The sequence below is a fragment of the Panthera uncia genome, chromosome F2 (genome assembly GCF_023721935.1).
Source record: "Panthera uncia isolate 11264 chromosome F2, Puncia_PCG_1.0, whole genome shotgun sequence".
NCBI lineage: Eukaryota > Metazoa > Chordata > Mammalia > Carnivora > Felidae > Panthera > Panthera uncia.
The window spans coordinates 154307-173275 of NC_064812.1; the positions used below are offsets into that span (position 1 = coordinate 154307).

Genomic DNA, 18969 nt, shown 5'->3' on the forward strand with positions numbered 1-18969 from the left:
AAAACAAGCCCTAGGTATATTGTAGTGTATCATGAGACTCCTGAGTGCCCAAGGATGGCCTGTGGAGAAGCTCTGTTCCAGTTTGTTGAAAGTATTATTGCTCTGGACTACCTACTAGGATACAGAAAAAGTCCTTAGAAACACGTCTTCTTGTAAGTGATTAAGGTAGACTTTTTCCCTAGTTACATTTATGATGTGGAATCCTATTCCCAGGCTGGAAATAGCTGGAAAGCAATCTGGGCTGGCTCAGAGAAGGGACACACTGACCATTCATAGTGTTTAGGCCTCTGGCTATGAACAGTTGGTTTGTTTGCTCATTGGGCCCAGGTTCAGTGAGGATTGTGGGACTGGGGCATGGAGGTCCTGGAATGGCCTGCAATGGATAGAAGAAATCCCCATCACTGCTGCCCCGCCCGCCCCCCCCCCCCCGCAGCACCCGCAGGGCCTTAGCACCCTGGTATCTGCACCCCCAACACCGCCCAGGTGTGGGGTGGGTGGGCGCTCTGTACCAGGCTCTCGTGCTGGCTGAAACAGCTCTATCCTAAGGGTCTTTGCCTCCCCTTCTTGCTCTTTGAGTCATCTTGAGAATGACCCTACCCGTCTACCTAGAACAGGCTAGCCTGGGGCCAGGACTCCCCCAGCTTTCGATGCTGCTGTGTGAAGACTCCAGTTGGAAGGCTCCCAGTAGGTAGGTGGGACCAGAAGTGTGCTCAGCGCACCCGGGTTTCTTTCTGGAAGCGCTTTGGTTGGGGATTAGTACCTGGAGGGCGGCTGGGAAGCAGGTATGTTCCCTGTCCTTCCCAATTCTCTATTCACTCGTTTATTCATCATTTGCACAGATGCTCCCTGTGCGTAACCAGAGAGGATGTGGGACTGGTAGAGTTGAGTTAGGAGCGGCGGTGTTGCAGGCTGTGAGCGCTAGGACCGAGAGGCTCGGGAAAGGAGCTGATCTCGCCGGAGAACCCCGCAAGGCCCGCTTTTCCCTAGTACCTCCCCTCGGAGTCGGGGCGGGGGGCTGACTCAGTCCATCTCCTCCCGTAGGGTTTGCGCCAGACTTCACCGCGGCTGTCAGGGACCCCGATATTTGGGTCGTCGACGAGTCGAGTGCTAGGTCTCTTCTACCGAAAAAGTTCTGCGCATTCTCTGCCCCGCCCTTCCCGCCGCCGCCGGGGCGCATTCTTCCGCTTTAGGTGCCCTGCGCCGCCCGCCCAGCTTCAGCGGTGTCCGCGGCCTGGACCACGTGCCCCAACCACCCAGACAATACCTGCTGTCTCCACTCGGCTCCTCTGCCCTCCTCCCAAGCTAGCCGCTCCCCCGTGCCCACTCCGCCCGTGGTCGGGGCGTCTCCGTTGCCCGGTGCCTGGACCGTGCCCAGCGGGAGCTGCCTTCTGTAGAAAAGCCCGGGCACAGATCCGGTGCGGGGTCCAGCGTCCCCGAGGTGATAAGAGGTAGGCGGGGCCGGGCCCGGGCCACCTCAGGCTCTCCACCCGCTTCGCCAGGACCCCCTCCGCCCTTTGGCCTGCACTTCCGCCACCTTCCGCGGGCCCACCCCTCCCTTGACCCCAGCCCCGCCCCTCCCTTGACCCCAGCCCCGCCCCTTCCCCAGCGCCGGGGCGGGGCGGCTGGGAACCATCGAGACGGCCGAGCCTCCGAGCCGCCCAGAACGCCCGGAAGTCTGTGAGAAGAAGAGGGAGCGTGAGCCCGAGGCCCGTTTCCGGTTTTGTCCCGCGTTTCGAGGCTCGGGCGGCCCACGGGGAGGGTGAGTGGGCGCGTCCGGCGCGGACTCGGGTTGGGGCACCTTACGTGCTCATCGCCCTCGGACGGAGTGGCAACGGCCGACCCCCGCGTCCTCCCGCCTCCGGCACTGCGGGCCCGGCGATCCCCTGCCTCCCCGCTGGGAAGCGCGGATGTCGCGAGCGGCTTGGGGAGGCCATGGGCGCCTGGCGTGGGAGGTGGTCGAACTGCGGCCGCCTTGGCCCGCGGAGGCAGGAGGCATTTGGGCGAGTCCTGCAGGCCCGGCGCGGGATTCACCCGCGGCCTCCCACGAGGTGTAGGCCTGCTCGAGAGGGGATCCCTGATTCTCCTTTCTGCATAACTACAGCTTCTCAAGTCGTCTTTTCCCCTCATTTACTGCCCGTGGGACAGTGGTAAAAAAAGGGCTGTGCCTAGGGTAGGGTGGGGTGTTTCCCTTCTCAGGGCCTGTCCGTTTCTACTGGGAACCTGGGATCCAGCGCTTCCAGATTCACTCTTGGCCCGTCGCAGGTGGGGGCCCACCCGACAGTGCTCACTACTGCCTGGGTCGGCTTCACTATGCCCACGGCCTGGAGCTTCCGCCCACAAGCCACTTTCTGAGCCAGAAGCTCCCATAGGAAGCCCACTTCTCATTCAGACTGCCTAGGGGAATGCCTGGGATTGGGGCCAAGGCGGGGGCGGGGGGGGGCGGGGATTCTGAATCCGTTCCTTTTCCTAGTGTAATCCACTGTTCTGGCGTCATCCTCCAGTCACACCACCACTTCCCCTTGCTGCTTGTGAACAGCTCCATGGACTCATTCTGCCCATTCTGTTTTGCTTCAGTCCCTTTGCACATGCCTTCCCTGCTGCCTTTGGCGCCCTCCCTACCTCCATCCTCTTGGCCTAGTTAGCTCCCCTGGGAAGTGACTCATCATTAAACCAGAGTTTCCTAGTTTAAATGCTTTCAGAGTTTTCTTGCACTGGTCATGGTTGTGATGTTGTGTTTGTATCGTTAACCCTTTAGACTGTGCTTCATGATGGGAAAGTTCTCAAGCGTTGTGCACTGCTACATCCCCATTGCTTAGTCTAGCACTTACCACGTGTGGCAACCACCCCTTCTGTGTCTGGAGTGATTCCCACACACCACACACTCTGAAGGATGAAGCTTTGGTGGGGAGTGGGGGAAGATACTTAAGTGCTGTGGCTATGTTGGTTCCACCTTATGTCCTTGCTAATGAACATCTGGGGTTAAAGGCAAAGGATTGGAGAACACAGTACCCTCTCAATTAGCCAGGAAGTCAGGGCTAGGGGTCCTCCAGTACCCTGATCTCTGATCCTTTCACAACTGCCAACAGGTCTCATCCAGGACACATGGATGCCCACCCACCGAGCCTCATGGTAGGAGTCTGACTGCCTCCGTTCCCTCACTTGCTCTGTGAGGGCCCCTACCTTTTCTTCTGAGAACCCACCCTGCCCACTGGGCCTTGGCCTAGACCCTCCATTGGCCCCTTGTGGCCATTCCCAAGCTCAGGCAAGCCCATCCTCTGCCCAGACTGGGGCCCATCTGAGGCTCTTGTGGGGGGAGGTTTGTAGGTCTGGCCCCTTCCCCCTCCTTCATACTGCCTACTCCCCTTGGTTTTAGAGCTAAAGGGGCTTGGTGACTGTCTTGCCCAGCCCTGTGGTACATGTGGCTGAGACGCACCATGAGGTGGAGCCAGGATGGGGCTGGCACCCAGGTTTCCCTGGGGTGCTGGTGTATGTTTTTTCAGGAGGCTGTGACGTTCGGTGATGTGGCCGTGCACTTCTCGAGGGAGGAGTGGCAGTGTCTGGACCCTGGCCAGAGGGCCCTCTACAAGGAAGTGATGCTGGAGAACCACAGCAGTGTGGCTGGACTAGGTGAGGCTGCATCTTGGGACCCCCCCCCCCCCCCGCATCATTGGTCAACACCCACCCAGCCAGGCCCTTGTCAGGGCTGTGGTTATGGGGGCCGTGGGTCTTTGTGGGTCAAGAGCTGACCCTGGGAGGTGTTGTGGTGAGTTTTGTGCATTGTAAATAACTTTTCCCGTTCTCTTGTGTTTGTCAACTTTTTTAAAAAAAATTTTGATGCTTATTTTTGAGAAAGCGAGAGAATGCAAGCAGGGGAGGGGCAAAGAGAGAGGGAGACAGAATCTGAAGCAGGCTCCAGGCTCTGAGCTGTCAGAACAGAGCCCCACGTCGGGCTGAAACTCACGAAGCATGAGATCATGACCTGAGCCGAAGTCAGGTACTTAACTGAATCGGGTGTCCCAGTGTTTGTTAACTTTGTGAGGTCAGATTTTAATGAATCAAATCCATTAGTTTTTGCCTTATGGGTTGTATCTTTGAAATTTTATTTAAAAGTTCTTTCCTCTCCAAGGTCATAGAGACAGTTTGTACGTTCGCCTGGGGACTTTATCTTTCTTGTTTAGATCTTGGCACCACATTTGTGTCTGGAGTTAGGTAGGAGTCTTGCTTTATTTTTGTTTATACACTGAGCCATTTCCTGGTATCACCGCCTAAGCAGCCCGTTGTCTTCCGTTGATTTGTGGAGCCACCTTTTTTCATGTGTGTGACTGTGTTTCTGAGCTGGCCTCGTAGTGTGTCTTAAAGCCTGGTAGGACAACTTCCCCTTTTTATTCTTTCATAAAACTTTGCTTATCTACTCGTGGGTAATAAGGTAATTCTTTCATATAAGTTTATAGTAAGTGAGTTATTCAATACTTGGAACTGGAATTTTTATTGGGAGTGCTTTGAATTTCTAGAACTAACAAGAGAAGAACTGATCTCTTCCTCATTAACTGTTCCCACCCAAGACCATGGAATGTGTCTCCATTTAATCTCTGTAATTTATTAGAATTCTAGAAATTTAGGGGCGCCTGGGTGGCTCGGTCGGTTAAGCGTCCGACTTCATTTCAAGTCATGATCTCACGGTCCGTGAGTTCGAGCCCCGCGTCGGGCTCTGTGCTGACAGCTCAGAGCCTGGAGCCCGTTTCAGATTCTGTGTCTCCCTCTCTCTCTGCCCCTCCCCTGTTCATGCTCTGTCTCTGTCTCAAAAATAAATAAACGTTAAAAAAATTAAAAAAAAAAAAAAAAGAATTCTAGAAATTTATTAGATTTTCTCCAGAGTGGTCTGGTCCCTTCTAAATGCTTTATTTTTGGTTGCTTTGTGAATGTATCTTTTTTTATGTTGCTATATCTTTAACTGAGTATAGCTGCTCTACAGAAATGCTTGTATTTGGTAACTTTGTTGAACTTCCTGCTGCTCTGGTGCTGTATTCTAGGAGGAGTCACCTGCAGCTGAACCAGTGGTGGTTTCCCCCTTGGTGCCCCCAGTGTCCTGGCCTTTAGCTGTGCCCAGAGCCACAGTGGTGTGTCAGACAGGACTTATGTGGATATGCCTGTTTTGTTCCTTATTTAATTTTTTTTATTTGAGAGAAAGTGAACGTGTGCAAGTCGGGAAGAGGGGTAGAGTGAGAGAGGGAGAGAACCTTAGGCAGGCACCATGCTCAACAAGGAGCCCTACTTGGGGCTCGAGCCCACAGCCCTGGGATCATGACCTGAGCCAAAATCAAGAGTTGGTCTCTCAACCAGATGAACCACCCAGGCGCCCTTTGTTCCTCGTGTTAAAGGGAATACTTCAGGGCACCTGGGGGGTTAGGGTTACTTCAGCTCAGGTCATGATCTCAACGGTTCGTGGGTTTGAGCCCCATGTCAAACTTTGTGCTTTGGATTCTTGGTCTCTCTCTCTGCCCCTCCCCCACTTGTGTTCTCTCTCAAAAATAAACATAGAAAAAAATCTAAAAGGAAGATTTCTAGGGGCACCTGGCTTGGTCTGTGGAGCGTGCATCTCCTTCATCTTGGGATTGTGAGTTCCAGCCCACGTTGGGTGTGGAGATGACTTAAAAAATAAATTAAAAAATAACTAAATAAAAAGACCCCCCCCTTTTTAAAAAAAAAAAAAAAAAGGAATACATTTAATTAACATCAGAAGTTGGCTAATCATAATCGTAAACAAATTCTTTTTCTGCATCAATTGAAGTGTTTGTATGATTTTTTCACCTTATTAGTCTAGTAAATTTTAGTAACGTGTTTTGTATTTCTGGAGTAAACTCTACTTAAATTATATTTTACGTATAAATTTCAGTACTATTTTGGATTCAGCTAGACAGTATTATGTTTCAGAGTTTTGCTTCCCTGTTCATGAGCAAAATTGACTTTTAATATGTTTCTTTTTATTGTTTTTTGTTGTTGTTTTTTTTTTTTAATGTTTATTTTTTGAGAGAGAGAGAGACAGAGAGACAGAGCATGAGTGGGTGAGGGAAAGAGAGAGAGGGAGACACAGAATCTGAAGCAGGCTTCAAGCTGTCAGCACAGAGCCCAATGTAGGGCTTGAACCCACAGACTGTGAGATCATGATCTGACCTGAGGTTGGATGTTTAACTGACTCAGCCACCCAGGCACCCCTGGGTTTTTTTTGTTTGTTTTTTGTTTGTTTGTTTGTTTTTGTGTTTTAATTTAAAAAAGGTTTAAAAAATTTTTTTTTTGAGGAAGAGAGAAAGAGAGTGTGAGCAGGGGAGAGGCAGAGAGAGAGGAAGACACAGAATCCGAAGCAGGCTCCAGGCTCTGAGCTGTCAACACAGAGCCCGACGCAGGGCTTGAACTCATGAACTGTGAGATGATGACCTGAGCTGAAGTCATTTGCTTAACTGAGCCATCCAGGTGCCCCTATATGTTTTCTTTTTGTGAATTTTCTATTTTTTTGGCAAATGGCCCTTGGCATATGCGTTTCATAAGATGAACTGGGCACATTTTGCTGTCTTTAATTTCTGGAAGAATTTATGTAGGTGGAATTACAGTGTTTGGTAAAACTCACCGGTAAAACTGTCTGGGCCTTGGGGCCTTGGGCCCTTGGGAAAGGAAGGTCTTGCGCTAGTGTTTTTTGCTTTTAGTTTTGTTTTTGTTTGTTTCTTTCTTTTTTTAATGTTTATTGATTTTTGAGAGACAAGGAAGGGGCAGAGAAAGAGGGAGACACAGAATGTGAAGAAGGCTCCAAGCTCTGAGCTGTCAGCACAGAGCCCGACGCGGGGCTCAAACTCACAAACCGTGAGATCATGACCTGAGCCATAGTCAGATGCCCAAGCGACTCAGCCACCCAGGCGCCCCTGGTTTTGTTTTTTAGTGAATAATATGTCAAGTTTGCAAGTTTCCTTTTGTGCTGATTTTGTCATTTTTAGTTTTCCTGTAAAGTGATGTGTTCGTTTAGATTTCCAAGTTTTTTAGCATCTGTTTGTTCATAATACTCTTTATTTATTTTTTTTTTTAATTTTTTTTTTTAACGTTTAATTTATTTTTGAGACAGAGACAGAGCATGAACGGGGGAGGGGCAGAGAGAGAGGGAGACACAGAATCGGAAGCAGGCTCCAGGCTCTGAGCCATCAGCCCAGAGCCCGATGCGGGGCTCGAACTCAAGGAACGCGAGATCGTGACCTAAGCTGAAGTCGGCTGCTTAACCGACTGAGCCACCCAGGCGCCCCTCATAATACTCTTTAATTTTTAGTCTGCATTGTGTGTGTAGTTGTTTTCCTTATTTATTTTATTTTTTCACTGTGTTGACCTCAATCAATTTTGCCACAAGAGCGGTCGTATTCATTTTTTCAGAGAACCAGGTTTTGGTTTGGCTGATCTTTCTCTGGGGGTGGGGGATAGTGTTGTTGCCTTTGTTCTCTATTTCATTGAATCCCACCCCACCTTTATTATTTTCTTCCTTTTTATTTATTTGGGTTTGCTGTGCTGTTTTGTTCCTAACTTCTTGAGTTTAATGTTTATCTCATTTGCGTTTTACTATGCTCATTTCTATAATAAATGTATTTAAAATGTAAAATTTTAGGGGCGCCTGGGTGGCGCAGTCGGTTAAGCGTCCGGCTTCAGCCAGGTCACGATCTCGCGGTCCGTGAGTTCGAGCCCCGCGTCAGGCTCTGGGCTGATGGCTCGGAGCCTGGAGCCTGTTTCCGATTCTGTGTCTCCCTCTCTCTCTGCCCCTACCCCGTTCATGCTCTGTCTCTCTCTGTCCCAGGAATGAATAAAAAACGTTGAAAAAAAAATTTAAAAAAAAAATAAAATGTAAAATTTTATTTGCAAATACTGTTTCAGCTTCATCCCATGAGTTTTGTAGTAAATAGAGCTGCTACTTAGTAATTCATTATTTAGTTTTTAAGTAGTTGTTTGTTTTTAGTTTTTTAATGTTTATTTTTGAGAGTGTGTGTGTGGTGTGTGTGTGTGTGTGTGTGTGGTGTGGGGGGGGGGGGGGGGGGGGGGGGGGGGGAGAAAAAAAAAAAAAATCTGAAGCAGGGTCCAGGCTCCGAGCTGTCAGCTCAGAGCCCGATGTGGGGCTCGAACCCATGAACCGCGAGATGATGACCTGAGCCGAAGGGAGATGCTTAACTGACTGAGCCATCCAGGCGCCCCAAGTACCTAATAGCTTTGAGCTCCGTGTTGTCATAACCTTCACATCCAATTATATTTTGGGTTGGGGCACAGTGTTGTATTGTCTTGTGGACATGACTCCCTTCACATTTGGCCTAGAGTTGTTTTCTTTGTACATTCCACATGTTCTTCGAGAGAGCACGTTTCCTGCTGAGCATGGAGTCCTATGTGCACCTGAGGCCTTTATCCTGCAGGGTCTCTCTGCTTGCCCTTCCCCACTCCCACAGCCGGAAACCTGGGGGAGGGAAACCCTGACCACAGGGCTCAGCACCCTCCGAATTAAAATCCATTCATTTGTCGGCTTACTTTTGTTGTTTCTGTCTTGCTTCTTGGCCACTCCTATCTCCTGGAATGTTCCTGCCCTCTGAACTGAGGGACAGGCCATCTCTGCTGAGGGAGGTGCTGGCAGTGCCTGGCTGCTTTCTCCTAAAGCTAGACCTGGCCTGTTCCTTGCAGATTCTTTGGTGATAGATCCCCTGAGGATCCTGGCCCTCGTGTGGACGGGGATGGGCTGGGAGTCCAGGTATCTCTCATTGTCCAACTTGAGCTGGACAGAGAGGGCCACTGTGTCCAGACCCTCTCCCCCTGATGTTCCCTTTGGAAGCTCTGCTTGTGCTCCAACAGCCCCCTGCCTCTTAATTCCTGGAAACCAAGAGCATTGGGCCCTGGGATGTACCCTCAGCCATGCTGACATGGTCCCCTTCTCTGCCATCCCCACAGCAGGATTCCTGGTCTTCAAGCCTGAGCTGATCTCCCGGTTGGAGCAGGGGCAGGAGCCATGGGTCCTTGACCTGAAGGGAGTCGAGGGGAGAGAGGTGGCAAGGACCTCCCTTACAGGTGAGGCTTAGGCCTGTGGCAAAGAGGTTTCCAGGTAAAGGAGTGAGGAGATGTTCGGGGAACCCATGCCCAGCAAGGGTTGAGGGTGGGAAGCTGAAGGCAGACCCCAGGGACCAGCCAAGAGGGCATGCCGGGCTGCCTGGGGGCACCACGGGGCCACAGGTGGGCCCGTTGACAGAACTATCGCCTGGTCGTAGGGTTGTATTGGGAGAGACTGAACTACAGAAAAGCAGGGACATGAGACTCTTACGTGTTCTAGCAAAAACAGAGTTTGCTTTTCAGGCATAGGTTCAATTTCCAATTTTACTGATGTTCTCGTTAAGCAAAGTGCAAAGGTAATGATCCAAGGGAAGCACTAAGCTTGGCTCTGAGCAGCCTCTCAGGCAAACATCAGTCATCCCTGAGACAGTTGCCTCCCACCTGCCAGCAGCTCCTCCAGAACTGCTTGGGCTCCTGGGTGACCCCAGCCTCTCACATCAGGCTGCAGGGCTGTGTTGGGTCCTAGGGCTGCTGTACCAAAGCACCACAAACTTGAGGCTTAAAACCACAGAGGTTATTTGTCTCACAATTCTGGAAGCCACACGGCCAAAATCGAGGCATCAGCAGGTTCGTGTCCTGAGGTATGAGTGTACGGGCAGGAGTGTTGGGAACATTGACCCCAGCCCCCAGCCTCCTTGGCTCTATAATTGAAGGCCCTGCCTTCCTGCTTAGACCCCTTTTTGATCCTTCCTGGGAAGGAGGTAAAGCTGTAGGCTAGCCCAGTTAAAACCCAGCTCCTACTAAGTATTTCCAAGGTGGAGGAGAGATTTCAAAGAGGGTACCGTGGCGGAAAAGCTAGCTGGCGCTTTTCCATGGGTTTGTACGCAGCAAATGGTCTTTATGGTGATGAGGCAGCAGCAAAGAAAACCTCCCCACAATAAATGCAGACTTGTCACAAGCCTGAGACATAGGGCAAGAGTACGGCCTCACAGATGAAAACATGTGGAGCATGTCAGAAAAATGTAAGTACCCAGAGATGTTATCTGTGCCTGGCTAGTGCAGCAGGTAACTGAGGAGTGGCCCAGAGCGGCAGCAGGTTGCAGAGCCACACCCCTAACCCACCACCACAGCTACCTTTGTCCCCGGCACAAGAGACCTTAGTGCCTGTCAGCCTGCAGGGACAACATCTGTTGTCTGAGGGAAAACCACTTCCAGAAGGAGGCTCTGTTTTTTAACATGTGCTTGTATCCTCTCACAGGTTGTTCAGAGCTTACAGAGAAGGGCTTTCGAGTTCTGGGGTAGGATGAGAACTCTAGGCTTCAGTTATGAGTCCCCGAGGGGCCCCGTGGGCGGTGTCATGCATAGATACACACAGCGAGGCACTAGTTAAAACGGTGAGGATAGATTTTTCTTAATCCATAGTGATAAGTTGCGATGGAGAAAGTCCAGTGTGAGTGAACTCGGCTTCCATTTTTCACACATGATCAGAGCAGGCAGGGGGCGAGTGGGGTTCAGCTAGAGCCAGGAAGTGATGGATTACAAGAGCGGAAGGGAGTGGACCCTCTGACACCTACCTGGGCTTGCTGACCTCTGCTTGTGGCATCTGGGTCTTGCCCTCCCACAGAAGTTGGGAGACGACCTGTCCCTCAGGTGTGGCTGGAATAAACAGATCGTTCTGACAGCCTTGAGTTTTCTCAGGCACACACCTTAAGGAGGGCTAGGGTCATCCTAGGGAGGAAACCTTTAGCTGTAAGTAGCGACGTTAGTCTTTTGTCCTTACGGGCCAAGGATGAGGCCTGGTCGAGAAAGGCTCAGAGGAGCCTGGCTGAGCTGGTCAAGAGAGGGCCTTTGTCAGAGAAGGTGTCACTAGTAAGTAGGGTCACGTAAAAATGGGCCGTGCTGGGTACAAGTGTGACGTGGGCCCAAAGAGGAGAGGGACCATGTGGCTAGCTGAGCCTGAGGGGAAGCCTGGTGCGTCAGGAGGCTTCTCATAGACTTGGTTGCAGAAAGCCAGATGGAGGCAGACTCCAGAGAGGAGTTGGGTAGGTTTGTGGCTGCTGAACCACGTGGATTATCTTTCTCCTTCCTGTGCAGCGGGAGGTTCTAGGCTCACAACTATGGACGTTTCCACTGTGCTCTTCCTTGGCGTCCACGGTGGCCTTTGTTTTCCAGCAGGAGGGAGAGGAGAGCAGTGCGTGTCCACTTTCTCATCTCCAGAGTGGAGGGAGGCCTGGGCAGAGGACTGAGTGAGCCAGCACCATATGGCCACTCCTGTCCTGTTGAAAGGTTGTGTGATTGTGCCCCAGAGGCCAGGTAGGAGATGCCCTGTGTCATAAGAGCACAGAGAGGTTGAAGGGGCATGTGTTGGGGGAACAGAATTGGGTTCATTCCTGATTCTGTAATTAGCTGTGTGACTGGGGAACCACAAGCTCCTTCTCTGACTCACTACTGATCTCATTGGATTGTCACAAAGACTAATTGAGGAACGGCCAGGAACTAAGTGTTCCTTATGCCCAGAAGATGCTCAGTATGTGATGGCCTCTTCCTCACCCTAGGACTGACTGAGAACTTCAGATCACCGAGCTGGAGAGGGGACTGACATTAAGAGCCACCAGGAACCCTGGAACTGGGCTCCTGGAGGATATTTCTGTGGGGTAGAAATGGACTGGTTATAACAGTGGTTATTGCACTGGTTATGAAGTTGGTTGTGATGTTAGTTATGACCCTGGGTGTGATCACAGACACCAAGGAGGTGTGTGAGTTTAGCAAGGGTACTCTCTGGGACTGCCGAGTAGGAGAGGGGCTGACACTTATTTGGAGAGTCCAGAAGGAAGGCAGATGTCAGGAAGGCCTCGTGGGGGCCAGTCAGGGGTGAGTGGACTGACCAGAACCCCAAGGGAATGAGAAGGCAGTATAGGCCACTGGGTGTGGCCTTCTGGAAGCTGTGGGGCTGACGTACATGATCGGGTGTGTATCAGAGAAGGTGGCTTAGCAGCAGCTGGAGGAAGCCAAATTCAGGTCTGGGGTCCTGCTCAGTACTACCCCCCTTCAGGCTCACCCAGGGTGTGCCCCACGGCAGCTGTCCAGCCTCATCTTCCTCGGAACCTGTCCGTTAACTCCCCTCACCACACCTCTGGATCCAGGAGCCTCTGGCACCTCAAGCCCAACCTGCCTCTTGCCACACTTGCCAGGCTCTCCAGCCCAGAACTTCCTTATGGATTTTCACTCATACCGGTTCCCCACGGGACGAGCCTCTGCTGACGTGTCCCCCCCGCCCCCCCCCCCACAGGAACACACGGTAGTTGAACGCATGAAGTAAAAGTGTCAACGAAGCTAAATCTTGAGAACTGTCCAAGGCCCAACTTCTGGTAGTGTTTTTCCATGTGGGTGTATCCTTGCCTGATGCAGCCTCCGCCACTGCCCCTGGTCTTTGTCCTTTCTCTGAGCACAGGGGATAAGAACCATTTTATTTCCTGTTTATTTCAGATTCTGCAGTTGGGATGACAAGTGAGCAGGCCTGTGAGGACGTGGATGCCCTAAAATCGGAACCCTGTGTGGCCATGGTCAGAAGCTCCCCACAAGGTTTTCCTCAGAGTTCTGGCTTTAGAGACACCGCTGATTCTGAGGTCTGGTCAGAGAGTAAGCCAAGCTCCCTCCTCCAGAAAAACTGCTTGAACACTGGCACTGTGGTTCCCAGGAAGACCTTCGCCAAGGAGGGTGCCCAGGGACGTGGCGAGCTGGAGGGCATTGGCGTACTGGGTTGTCACCCTGACAAAAGTAAGGGAGGTGCTGCAGAAGGGACATCCCGAAGATGTGATACGTGTGGCAGGAGTTTCAGATCGACTTCGGACATTGCTCTGCATCAGGAAATTAATACACCGAAGAAACCTAACAGATGTCCAGAGTGTAAAAAAAAATTACCTGATTGCTTGCAGGGGAAACCTCGAAGTAACTGCCATGGAGAGAAGCCGTATGAATGTGAGGAATGTGGGAAAGTCTTCAGGTTGTGCTCGCAGCTTAATCAGCATCAGAGAATCCACACTGGAGAGAAGCCATTCAAATGCATTGAGTGTGGAAAAGCTTTTCGTCTGAGCTCAAAACTTATTCAGCATCAAAGAATTCATACTGGAGAGAAGCCTTACAGGTGTGAGGAGTGTGGAAAGGCCTTTGGTCAGAGCTCCAGCCTCATCCACCACCAGAGGGTCCACACGGGAGAGAGGCCCTATGGCTGTCGGGAGTGTGGGAAGGCCTTCAGCCAACAGTCTCAGCTGGTCAGACACCAGAGGACCCACACTGGAGAGAGGCCCTACCAGTGCCAGGAGTGTGGGAAGGCCTTTAGCCAGAGCTCAACCCTGGCTCAACACCAGCGGATGCATGCCGGGGAGAAGCCTCAACTTCCAAGAAGCCCAGGTAGTCCCAGCCATGTTGCCCATCAGAGAATTCACACTGCAGAGAAACCGTTTAAGTGCGATGAGTGTGGGAAGGCCTTCAGGTGGGTGTCTCGCCTTAGTCAGCATCAGCTGACCCACACTGGAGAGAAACCTTATAAATGCAACAAGTGTGCAAAAGCCTTTGGTTGTAGCTCACGGCTTATTCGCCACCAGAGAACTCACACTGGAGAAAAACCATTCAAGTGTGATGAGTGTGGGAAAGGCTTTGTCCAGGGCTCACACCTAATTCAGCACCAGAGAATTCACACTGGAGAGAAACCCTACGAGTGTAGTGACTGTGGAAAAGCCTTCAGCCAGAGTTCAAGTCTCATTTACCATCAGAGAATCCATAAGGGAGAGAAGCCCTACGAGTGTGTCGAATGTGGAAAGGCTTTCAGTATGAGCACACAGCTCACGATACATCAAAGGGTCCACACTGGGGAGAGACCCTATAAGTGTACTGAATGTGGGAAGGCCTTCAGTCAAAACTCAACCCTTTTCCAACACCAGATAATTCACGCAGGAGTGAAGCCGTATGGATGTAGTGAGTGTGGGAAAGCCTTCAGCCGGAGTTCCTATCTTATTGAGCACCAGAGGATCCACACTCGTGCCCAGTGGTATCATGAATATGGGAATACCCTGGAAGCTTCTACCCATGTGAGCCGTAGAAAAGTCAGCACTGTAAAGAAACTGCATAAATGTAACGAATGTGAGAAAATATTCAGGTGGCGCTCACATCTAATCATTCATCAGAGAATTCACACTGGAGAGAAACCTTACAAATGTAACGAATGTGGCAAAGCTTTTAATCGGAGCTCACGGCTTACTCAGCATCAGAAAATTCACATGGGATAGACCACCTGTCTTTATAAATGTGTATAAATGTGAATAAACCTGCAGCCTTAACCTTAACGTATTTTATATGGGATCATTTATACTGACAAGAATTTAGAAGGTGGGGATAGATTCAGAATTGCTCCCTTAAGAAAGAAAATGTCCAAATTTGTACAAAGTGGATATATCTTTGCTGCAACGTGTGACCTTATCCCGCGCAGCAAAGCCTGTGTCCCTCAAGCCAGGGCGCACATGTGTAGACTTTGGAGTTCACAGAAGAAAGACCCCACATCCCGCGGATGAGGAAGTGTCATGGGAAAAGGCCCATGAGCCCTGCCAGACAAGTAGCTGAGAAGTTGCCCAAAGCGTCTTCCCTTAGCAGTTCCTTAGTCAGTTCCTCAGACTGGCTTCAGCAGTAAGGATGTGTTAGCTTGTGCTAGTGGAAGCCCAGAGGAAGCTGCCTTCTTCACCTGACTCCTTTTCCTCCAACTCCATCCCCATCAGAGCAACCCGGGGCTACAGCCAGAGGGCCTGGCACCAGCCTCTTCAGACAGGAGCTTGGATCAGTGCAGGCACTCCAGGAGTAGCACCTGCACCCAGGGACCTGCTCTGTGACTCTGGATGTCACTGTTCTCCGTGAAATCCAGAGTCTGTCTGCTTATCTGAGCATCGTTACAGGGTGACCATAAGAATTGAATGTGGGAGAGCTCCCTGCTCCCACACTGAGACCCCGAGCCAGCATCTCTAGCGGGACCCAGGGCAGACCTGGCCTCGGCACTGCAGAAACCGCTCATGTGAGCCCAGCGGAGCTACCCGGAGGCCAGGCTGCTTACCAGACTCCCCAGAACCGCTCCTGCCACACAAACTGCCAGAACCAGGAGGGTCTGCAAGCTGCATGTGAGCCCATTGCCTTTTCCCGGATGCTGGTGGAGGTGGAGACAGACTGCTGACCCGCAGAATGAGGCTAACAGTGTTGATGGTGGCCCCGCCCTCAGGGTCCTGGCCCTGCCAACTGTGAAAAAGTTCCAGGGGACCAGAAGTCTTAGACTGGCTACTACCCACGACCACTCACTCGAGACCTGCCGATCTTTGGTGTCATTGACAGTTCTCGGAGGGGTGAAATTTGGGCCAGGGACCCCTCCCCCTTGTCCCAATGGAGAGGCCCATTTCTCCCACATACAGAAAGGTAACCCAGAGGGACACAGGTCAGTCACTTCAGGATTTATTGCAACACTTGATTTGGGTCACCATCACCTGGTATGGTTAAGCCTGTGGGTAGGTCCTTGAGACACAGCCTCAATGGCCATGTGTGGTATGGCCCAACAGCAGGTTCTGGATTTGTATTAGGTGAAAATCAGGCTGGCTGATCCCTGTGTTTGCATTGGGAATTCCCCAACTTTCTGGCATTAGGAACAGCAGAGTTCAGGATGGTCAAGTCTGTGTGTTTGTGTTTCTAATACATGGACAGGGGTCTCGGCCCCACAGCAGGTCAGCCCAGTTGCCACCCACTGCTGCTCAGCCAGGCACAACGCGTGATATGTTCTTAGGCCACAGTGCTAGTCCTAGGAGTGAAGATTGTCCCCCTGGCCTGTACCTGCCCCTTTGGAAGTGGTGTTCCCAGCCCAGGTGTCAGGACGCCATGAAATCATTGTGCCCGTTTCAGTGGCTGTAACCGCCTCTCCACCTGTACCTACTGCACCCAGAAGTGTGTCCAAAAGGGTCATTGCCAGAGGACCAGGGACTTTTCGTGGGCCCACGTCCCTTAGGAAGGCAGTTTGGTCACTGAATGTGCCATTCCCAGAAAGGAAACCCGTCTCTGCCACTTCTGGGTAATGATGGGACAGAGGGGTGGAAAGTTACATGAACTCTTCCAGATTCCAGCCTGAGCATGGTGCTTTCTGTCTTCTAACAGCAGCCACAGGCCAGTCGAAAAGGGCCAGAGGATTCAACCTAAGTCTTCTTCACCTGGATTCTCTCTTTGGATTGATACGGTTCTAGATCAGGAGCTGACAGATTATAGCGTATGGGCAAAATGCAGTTTGCTGTCTGTTTATGCAGCCTGTGAAAATATGTATGATGCCATTAGACTGGGTGACTCTCTTGCCTTGGGAACTACACAAGCAGATCAAAAGCTAAGCCAGAGTCCATTCCTGTAAATGCACTCCTATCTGAGAAAATGAAATTTAAGAACACCTAATCACAGTCAACTAGATTTGCCCAAATAAGGCACCTGCTTAAGCCATAACCAGTCAAACAGTTTCCCAGTTTTGCTCCTGCGTCTATAAACACCTCTCCCTTTTCTCCTGCCAGCACAGCACTCCTGATTTTTCAGTGTGGTCCTGCCTGGCTCCAGGCAGTGTTTGTTCAAATATAAACTCTTCAAAAATTTAATGTACCTCAGTTTACCTCTTAAAAGGCCTAAAAGCTAAGAAGGGTTTTTACATTTTTAAATGGGAAAAATGACTATTTTATGACGTTTGAAAAGTATGTTGAAATCACATTTCAGTGTGACCAAATAAAGTTTATTGGAACAGAGCTGGCCCTTTTGTGTGCAGGCTGGCTCTGCCCACTCTTGTATTCAAGGGCCAAGTTCACACTTGCTGGTCTCGCCTTGTTAACTTGGGTAAAATCTTCATGCCCTCCAACCTTTGAGGAATTACTTTTCCTCTCAACTCTTAGTGCGGTTTGTTCATATAAATGTCCCAATACAACCAGGAATTCAATAGAAACCACTCTAGAGTTTACATTCCAGTCTAGAGCCTCCCCTGCACAAGTGTAGGGTGAGGAGTCCTTAGCTGCATCCACGTGAGACATGTGACACTGGCCTGCCCGGCAAGACTTTGTGAAATCAAGCTGCCTCAGCACCTAAAATGCCTGGAGCCCATGAAGAGCATCTGTGTGTGTCCTGTGAGCTGGTGGCCCTTTGGCAGAGGGGGTGGAGGAGGGCCACCTGTGGGATAGTGCAAGGTTTTGGGCATTCTGTTCTACTTTAAAAGGTATTTTCCAACATGGGCTTCAGTAGATGTAACAGTGAATGTTTTTAAGAATACCCAGAACTCTGGGGCGCCTGGGTGGCGCAGTCGGTTAAGCGTCCGACTTCAGCCAGGTCACGATCTCGCGGTCCGTGAGTTCGAGCCCCGCGTCAGGCTCTGGGCTGATGGCTCGGAGCCTGGAGCCTGTTTCCGATTCTGTGTCTCCCTCTCTCTCTGCCCCTCCCCCGTTCATGCTCTGTCTCTCTCTGTCCCAAAAATAAATAAAAAACGTTGAAAAAAAAATTAAAAAAAAAAAAAATACCCAGAACTCTATTTCAGAGTAGATATTAAAATACATACGATTTTTTTTTTTTTTGAAGCAGTAAGCCCATAATTTTGACTCGAAACTACTTTTTACTCAATCAGGCTAAGCTTTGATTCATGACATTGGATTGGAACCACCAAGCTTCCTGGAAGCTTCACAAAGGTGTGGGGGGTGCAGAGCCCAGGTGAGTTTACACAGTGTGCGTGGCGTGCACTCAGAACCTAGGAAATTTTTGTCGCACGAATGAATGCTGCGTTTGGGGAGCTTTGAGGTTGGGATGTTAGACACTGTCAGAAGAGGAAATGCACGAGCATCAAGAGTTTCCAAGAGGGACACCTGGCTGGCTCAGTCAGTGGAGCATGCAGCTCTTGATGTCGGGGTCGTGATTCAAGCCCCATGCATGTTGAGTGTAGAGATTATTTTTGAAAACTCTTTTCACAGAGATCTAAATAAGATCAAGAAAATGGAAAAGGGAAATTTTTCCAAGTACAAGTGTCCATTCTCTGTACAAGACCTTGTGCAGGCTGGAGACAAAGGTGGACCTCAAGGCCTGTGAGTGGTAAGGACTGACTACAGATGAGGGTAGACAGTTGCTCTGTAGCCTAGGGGAGTCATTTGGGCGCACAGGATCCACCCACCCCAGCCTGGCTGGGTTGAGGGCGGTATGGCAGAGCCACCTGCCACCTGGTTTTGCATGTCCCCAGAGACTGACAATGGTTTTTAATGCTTGAAAACAAGATGATTTTGTGACCTATGAAATTAAAAGTTCAGTGCCAGTAAGAAAGTAATTGTGCCCGTTCATTTACGTAGCGTCTGGCTGCTTGCAAGCAACATTGGCAGAGCCGACAACCCTTGTGACCTGCAAAGCTGAAATATTCCCTTGCAGCCGTCCCCTGCTGCAGCAGCTCTGCGGAGCAGCAGTGGGAAACGGAGGGAAGGCCACCTTGCAGGTGCTGTGGGAGGGACAGCGTGGTTAGGGCTGCCTTGTCCGGCCCACCGTGGATGGAGAACAATGCTCTGACCCCACTGTTACTGACTGAAAGACAAAAAGCACAGACTGTCTCTTCTGGTAAACGGCTGGTGAGTGGGCAGAACATTACACCCCCACGTGTCTGGAGCCCAGCAGGAGCGGATTGCATGTGACCAGGTGCTCTGCCTGCAAGGGGCTGAGGGCCCTCCCAGAGTCTGCTGACTCTCACAGCGGACACACCAATGCACCAAACTGCCAAGCAATCCCGGTCGGTCCGCTGCACAAGGATGGGGTAGGGAGTGGTCTCTGCAACCCACAGGCGGAGCAAGGGTGTGCAGATCTGGGCACTTGCCCACTATCTGACTCCTGGAACTCTGAGCCTCCATCGGC

General features: G+C 50.9%; 1 protein-coding gene across 3 annotated transcripts; it reads left to right on the top strand.

The window, feature by feature from the left end:
* Positions 1 to 1590: 1590 nt before the first annotated feature.
* On the top strand, positions 1591 to 14390 carry ZNF7 (zinc finger protein 7). 3 transcript variants are annotated; one of them, XM_049632706.1, is made up of 5 exons: positions 1591 to 1759; positions 3087 to 3129; positions 3501 to 3627; positions 8953 to 9069; positions 12535 to 14390. In XM_049632706.1, the coding sequence occupies exons 2-5, from the start codon at positions 3103 to 3105 to the stop codon at positions 14331 to 14333; spliced, it is 2070 nt and encodes a 689-aa protein (XP_049488663.1). In that variant the 5' UTR covers positions 1591 to 1759; positions 3087 to 3102; the 3' UTR covers positions 14334 to 14390. The 3 variants fall into 3 exon arrangements, with proteins under 3 accessions (XP_049488663.1, XP_049488661.1, XP_049488662.1); XM_049632705.1 differs by lacking the exon at positions 1591 to 1759 and adding an exon at positions 1773 to 2262; XM_049632704.1 differs by having other exon boundaries at positions 1648 to 1759; positions 3087 to 3627.
* Positions 14391 to 18969: the final 4579 nt, after the last annotated feature.